Below are 6906 nucleotides of genomic sequence, written 5' to 3' on the forward strand. Positions count from 1 at the left end.
TGAAAATCTGTCTTGATCCATCTCGAATGGGAACAACTCAGCCTAAACTGCCAGGCCAGGTCCTCTCTGAACCAAACACAACCAACCCAGGACTAGTTTTGCTGCTATTAGGGCTCACCAGCCAGGTAAACCTCATTTCCAGTGGTACTGTGTGCACGTGACTGACTTCTGAGTATACCTGTCCCACTTAGGGTGGCCCACTGAAGTATACAAAAAGTGATGGATCGGATGCTTCAAATATTCTCAGCCACTGGTAATTATTCAGGCTGCTTCCCAGTCCTTCGTTATTTTGCTCACTATGCCACCTCAGCTTAGACCCAGCTGTGTCCAAATCGGTATTGGCCCTGCTTCAATTGGAACAGTCCAGCCCCAACTGCCAAGCCAGGTCCTCCCTAAACCGGAACACATGGCTTGTGTTGGTAACTAGCTCTGAAGGTGAAAAAAGATGCACCTAGTTTGTGTTCAGGATGGGGTGAAATGAAACCGCTTTTCATTTTCCATGATTAAAGATGGCTGACTAATCCATTTCTTTTCGCAGGTGGATGAAATGCTCTCCAAAATGGCAGTTGGTGAACTGGATTATTCCAATGTGCTCTGTCCAAGCAAGCCAGCAGTTGTTCACTCTCCCATTGTGAAGCATACAGCAGCGGAGTAGTTGCATTCAGTAGTAAAAAATGTTACCAAGAATCAAACATTTCTAATTTTGTATTGATCTGGCAGGACATGTGTCTCCTGGGAAAGACTAATCCATTATTGGTCTCTGTTGTTAATACAGACTGTTTGGGGGAGGAAATGTGGGTTTCCATTTGATGCTTTCCGACTGCAAAATAATTGCCCAAAAGGCAGCATCGGGTTCGTCCTACAATTGAGTTCATCTTCCTCAACACTTTTGGCGACAGGGAAGACCTCCTGTTTTTCCTGAATTTGCAGGTCTCCTGCATCTACTCAGTGCTATTATTATCCATGCTACTCACATACTTGGGACAACCCTCTGGGGCTATATATGTGCCCCTCCCATCAGTAGCCGAGTGTTGTCCTACTCATTCTGACTTTAGTAGGTCTTCACACATCCTGATGTAAGGTCCTTATTGAAGAAACTGAGCAAGCTAAATATTGAGATTGCTGCCCTCTTTATTTGGGATTTCATGGGAGTGCACCAATCGCTGGTGCTCCCTGTACCCTACCAGAAAGAGGTTGAGGGTTTACTATGGTGCTTGAAATGACTTGGTAGTTGTCATTGCTGGGAAAATATCAAAACCTGTTTTTCCATTACTAGAATAGGTAATTTCAGATTAAAAAAACCTTTAAGTCGAATCCAGTTTTAATGATCCAAAAAATAAACTTAATAAATCTGCAGCATGTCCCAAATGAACTGGTAAACACGTTTTTACCTTTACATATATGTTGTTCCAATATCAACACTACCCTGGGGTCATTATGGGGTGTTTATGCATGGCAACAATCCATTAGAGCCAACTACAGGACGATCGGTTGACACATTGGGTTTATATAGTATTGAATCATAATACAAAGTTTGTAATCCTGCTTTATGATATAATTTCTGCACTCTGTTGAAGTAATTGCACACTTAACTCTGTATCCGGTTATTCCGAAAGTGTGGTTAAAGCACCACAATCAGGCTTTTGGCGCTCTAGCTGGTAACAAACAGTAGTTGTCGACAATTAAAAGGTGAATAGTGGTTGTGTATTGATTTTGGAACTGATGAGAACATTTATTAGCCGGCGATGAAAATGCTGCTGTTTGGCTCAGATACCTATGAAGTACTGTTTGGTGAACACGTGGAAGCTGGTAATGAGCATGACCCATTCTTCCAGATTATGGATCAAGCACCATTTCACCAAGTTGGTATCTTGAAGTCTCGATTTTTTTAATTTTATTTAGAAGTTTTAGATGTGCACTTCAAACTGAATCGCCTTATCAGTTTGTCCTTTGTACAGTACCACACGTTTTATGTATCCTAGTTCGTTATAAGAATTGTAAAATAACTTCTGAGACAATACCAGCAATTGTGGTTTTTTTCTTTCTTAAAATGGTTGACACTGTACTTTTGGAGGTTTTCACAACCAGGAGATCAAAGTGAAGGGATTATTGGAATCACTTTGCGTCTTGGAGTTGTTGGGATTGAAAAGTAATGAACTACTAGCAAAATATGCAATACCTGTGAGCTTCAAATTCAACAAAGTGCATGGGTGAAAATCAAGGTGTTAGCTGGCCCTCCATCTCGCTGGTCATTCTGGGCAGGTTGAAAGGTGGTGGCGCCACCAATAATGTGTTCTGCGTCTACATTTAATGGCATTTCAATGTCCCCTCGACCTGTGGTGGAAATGTGCCGAGACCCCACATTGAAGGCACAGGTCTCCTCCTGCTGTACCATTAAATCCATATTTTTGTTTAGGTGATTTGCTGTAGTAATCAAAAATGTTTTCTTGCTTGCTCCGGCATTACTCAGGATGCAAATGCAGTACACACAGTTTTCAGGAGCGATACATCTTGCACCTTGTTCGCCTGCCTTATCATCCACCACCACCCCAATCAGACTTACGACCAGTGTACTGCCCAATTCCCAAGCTTGTTTGGAACACCTACAGACCCGCCGACCACCTTGCCACCTTGAGTTGCAGTTTTAAATTCTCTTCTGGCCAGCCTGCAAACAGATTGCGGACCACCATCAAAATTATTTACCAAATGAAGGCTTTTAAGAGAAAAAATGATATTTAGCAACCGGTGTTCTACTGTCAGACAGTTGGAGAAAACGGTGCTGGTAGTATCGCTGCTGTGTTAAATAATAATTCCTCCAGGCTACAGAATTTCACACAAATTTGCATTAAACGTAACACAAACAAACTATTACCTGAAAAAAATTGTAATTGAAAGAATCCCTTTGTCAACAGGATTACGATTTGGTGGAAAGCAAATTTCTTATATTGGTGACGGGATCGGCACACAACTACATACAAATGAAAATTGTGTTTGTTAAATTTGCGCTGGTGAAGGTGAGCCCGATATCTGTGTGATGGAAGAGTGTTTTGTTAAAACATGCTCTTTGGCATGAATGTTTATTAGACGTTTTGCAAAGAGCTGCGTGTAACTTTGTAGTCACTAGTGTCCCAATTGGAGGTTGGCAAGAAAGGCATCTCAAAAGAACATGTTAGTGACCGGATTGGATGTAATGTCTTGTAATATAAATCTGCTGGAGATGCATCGAAGTTCAATTCAACACTAATCATCGACACTGCATCATCGGGTGAGATTTGACAGTAAGCCTGGGCAAAGCACTACGCTACGCTCGCGTAGTTTGCGCTACTTCGCACTACGTGAATTGCACGTAGCACAGTGCAAACACGCATAGCGTAGTGTTGCGTAGTGCAGGGGTCATTGTTTGCTTGCTCGCGGTCCTCAAAGTCAAGTTGGCGACCGCGAGCAAGCAAAATGACTTCCCGGCGAGACTTTTTCCTCGTTCGCGATCAGCAACATCAAGTTGGCGATCACGAGCGTGGAAAATAAACCTCCCAGTGAGATTCTCAACGCGAGGAGGTCAGGTTTCTCATTGCGAGTGGTCGCGTATGCTCGCGACCGCTCACGCTGAGAAACTACCAGTCCGCGTTGAGAAAGCTGCAGCTCGAGTAAAAATCTACTAGAGTGGCAGAAAACTACAGCTCGCACTGTGCAAGATGCCGTTTTCAATGATTGCACAGTGCCGGTTGCTTGTCCGCACTGTGCAATCATTGAAAACGACATCTTGCACAGTGCGAACAGAGTACTACGCAGTTCTCTGAAGTGCTACACGTAGCTCGCGTAGTGTGAAGTGCACTTTGCGTAGCTTCGCGTAGTGCTACTTTGCGAACTACGCCCAGGGTTATTTGACAGTCCCCGCATTAAAGCTATCCAGGTTAGCTCTGCTAACCATCCTGATCAATGAATGCAATGTACCTATGGTGGTTGCCGGCAGCACCGACAAACTCAACCCCATGTCGCCCCTTCGCTTTGTCATGAAAGTCGATTGTCCCAGAAGAGAAGCCAAAGATTGAAGCCAGAGGACGACGGTCACAAAGCTAAGAAATATGCCTTTCACATGTGAGCGCTGCCACTTATTGGTGGAGCATTATTCTGCCATGCCCGGCACAATTTGCATCGTTCTACAAATGCTGGACGTCTGATCACGGGACAGTTCTAATATTAGTTATGTTTACTGCAATACAGCGTCCGGCACAGTACGCTGGGACCTCAGACCTGTGGCATGATCGGAGAAAGGCTTCCGGGAGGTACAAATGTTACTTATACGACATTGAGATCGCAAAAACTGTCACCCTCGAGTACGATTTCTGTGTAATGGAGATTCGGGTGGAGACGTTTACAATTTGTAATGAATAGGTATGACATGGCAAAACTCGCGCGTTTTATTGCAATTGAAGAGAAAAACATATGGGAGATCTGTTCGCACTGTACAGCGTAATAACATGATCTTTTTAATTGTTATCTAGGATACTAGGAGTTGGAGTAAATAAACCTTACCTCCAAATAGAATGTTAAAAAGTAATTTTAACAGTCAATGGGACCCACGCCCGTGCAAATGCTCCTTAGAGAATATTATTTAGAGAAGCTTGAGTGGCAGGTGTTTTAGGTGTAAATGAGTCTGTCCTTCACTCTTTGATTTCCCTGCGGTAGTAACATAGCATATAGCTACCTCTGATGTAGTATTGAAGTGTTGCCACCTTGTACGGGCAGTGCATGCAAGGGCGCAATTCATGGATGGCTGGAAGGGTATTTGTATGTGTGCATGCATGGGTTGAAGGGTGGTTGTGTGCATGCATGGGTTGAAGGGTGGTTGTGTGCATGTATGGATAGAAGACTGTATGGATGGAAGGGTGTTTGTGTGCATGTATGGACGGAAGGGTTTGTGTGCATGCATGGAGGGAAGGGTGTTTGTGTGCATGCATGGAGGGAAGGGTGTTTGTGTACATGGATGGATGGAAGACTGTGTGCATGTATGTGTGTATGGAAGGGTGTTTGTATGGAAGGGTGTTTGTGTGTATGGAAGGGTGTTTGTGTGTGTGTGTGCATGTTTGGAAGGGTGTTTGTGTGTGTGTGAATGGATGGAAGGGTGTTTGTTTGCATGCACGCATTAATGAAAGGGCGTTTGTGTGCATGTAAGAAGATTGTTTACGAAGCGAGCACAGATCCAAGATCCCAACTGGCAATAGTCTTAATAAGGTGGTGAGAGTGATTCAGAATAGGTTTTGGGGATTGCAAGGCATGAAAGACAGGTGCTACCAGCTTCCCTCGTGCACCTCCTGAGTGCATAAAGGCAGAGTGGAGTCATGGGTGGATGGGCGAAAGAGTGGTTAGTACTGAGGAGTGAGGTGTGTCATGGCTAAATCTACTCAAAGTATGGTACACCTTGTTAGACACGGCTATAATGACTTCAAGGACCTGCAGAGACACGACGGATACATTTTTGTAGGTATGTGTGTGTATGTGCAATTTGATTATTCCTGTTTTAGCAGATGGTCCTCAATAGTTAGTATTCTATTCTGCACAACCATGTAAATAATTACTGTAAAAATGGAAACTTTAACCAACTTAATGCTTGTAAAAATCAATAAAGAAGGCGTCAAGATTGCGGATCGCACTCTAAGAGTGCTCCGGACCCCCTCCGTCATCCGCCTTGCATCCGCCGCTGACAGCTGCCATCCAACCTGGACTATCGCTACCAGAGACCCTCTGCCCCTTTTGCTGCGCTCTGGGCCGGTTTTCAGGCAGATTGGAGCCTTTGCCAGCCTGTTTCTGCCCCCTTGCCCGCGGCCGTACTCAGAAAATGGCAGCCCTGCCGGCAGCCTGCCCCGGAGCTGCGGGACCTGGGCACCACTGATATCCCCCTTGGGACCCCTGCTGCGGCGCCGGGAGCAGCTGTACCCACCTGCAGGCCGGTGCTGCCAGAGATCGGAGAGGGGTGAAGGAGCGCTGCAGATCGGGGCTGCAGCGCAGGACCTGCTATCTGCGCTGGACACTGGGGGCGGAGATCTCGTCTGACTGCTGACTCCGGGCACTGCTCTCCGGAGGGGAACTGGCTCACCTGGATTGTCCTGTGGTGAGTCGCGGCGACCGCGGACCCAACTGGGCTCGGCTGCCGGGCAGCGGCGTGGAGCGGAGGATCGGGACCAGGCCCGCCTCTACGCCTGTGGCCTGCTCCGCCCTGTGGGCCCCTCGGGCGCTGCAGTTGGGGACCCTTGAGCTGGCCGGTGAACGGGCTCCGGCGGCCTTGGTTTAGCTTGTTGAGACCCTGCTCTACTGGACCAGCTGCTGAGGTCGGGCGGCGGCGAATCGAGGTGGAGCGGGCCCACAGGTTTTTTGGGATCCCATTGGGCGTCTGGACCGCCCGCGGTCTGGACTTCCCTGCTCCCCCTGTGAGTGACTGGGCCTGCTGGGAGTGTGGCCAGCTGTCTCCGGGTCGGGCCTACACAAGTCCACCGATGTCACTCTGAGGGGCTTGGCCCTACTTGCTGCTGCACGAGTGGGAGAGGACCTCTGGGCCGGCTGGGGCTTGTGTGTGGGGGCAGGACGCCCCTTCTTTGGCCCGGCTTTACTCCACTCGGCGCCCCGCGCCTACCTGCAGCTGGGGAGGCCCAGCGACCTGGTGGAGTGCTGATCCCGGCTGCCGGATCGGGTAGCGGCGAGTGAGCCTGGGGATCATCTGGAGGCCCCGGTCGTGCCCCTGGGGGCATTGACTGGTGTGGAGGAGGGGCCGGACTCCTGCTGGTGGTACGCTTGTGGGGCTGACCCCCCCTACTCTCCCCATTACTGGTGAGTGGGGCTTGGGGACAGGCGGGGCGACGGGGTGACCTGGTGCCCCCGCCCCCCCTTCTTCCACCGTTCCCCCGAATTCTT

The 6906-nt window shown here is 48.0% G+C and overlaps 1 protein-coding gene across 1 annotated transcript in view; it reads left to right on the plus strand.

Annotated features, from left to right (window-relative positions):
* The window catches only part of LOC146812000 (uncharacterized), a 356521-nt gene extending 354501 nt beyond the window's left edge, over positions 1-2020 (plus strand). The window contains exon 8 of the mRNA XM_085618973.1: positions 539-2020. Coding sequence (XP_085475099.1) covers positions 539-655 — 117 coding nt within the window. The 3' untranslated portion in view covers positions 656-2020. The remainder of the gene's footprint in view (positions 1-538) is intronic.
* The last annotated feature ends 4886 nt before the right edge of the window (positions 2021-6906 follow it).

This window comes from Triturus cristatus, chromosome 7 (assembly GCF_964204655.1).
Source record: "Triturus cristatus chromosome 7, aTriCri1.1, whole genome shotgun sequence".
Classification (NCBI taxonomy): Eukaryota; Metazoa; Chordata; class Amphibia; order Caudata; family Salamandridae; genus Triturus; species Triturus cristatus.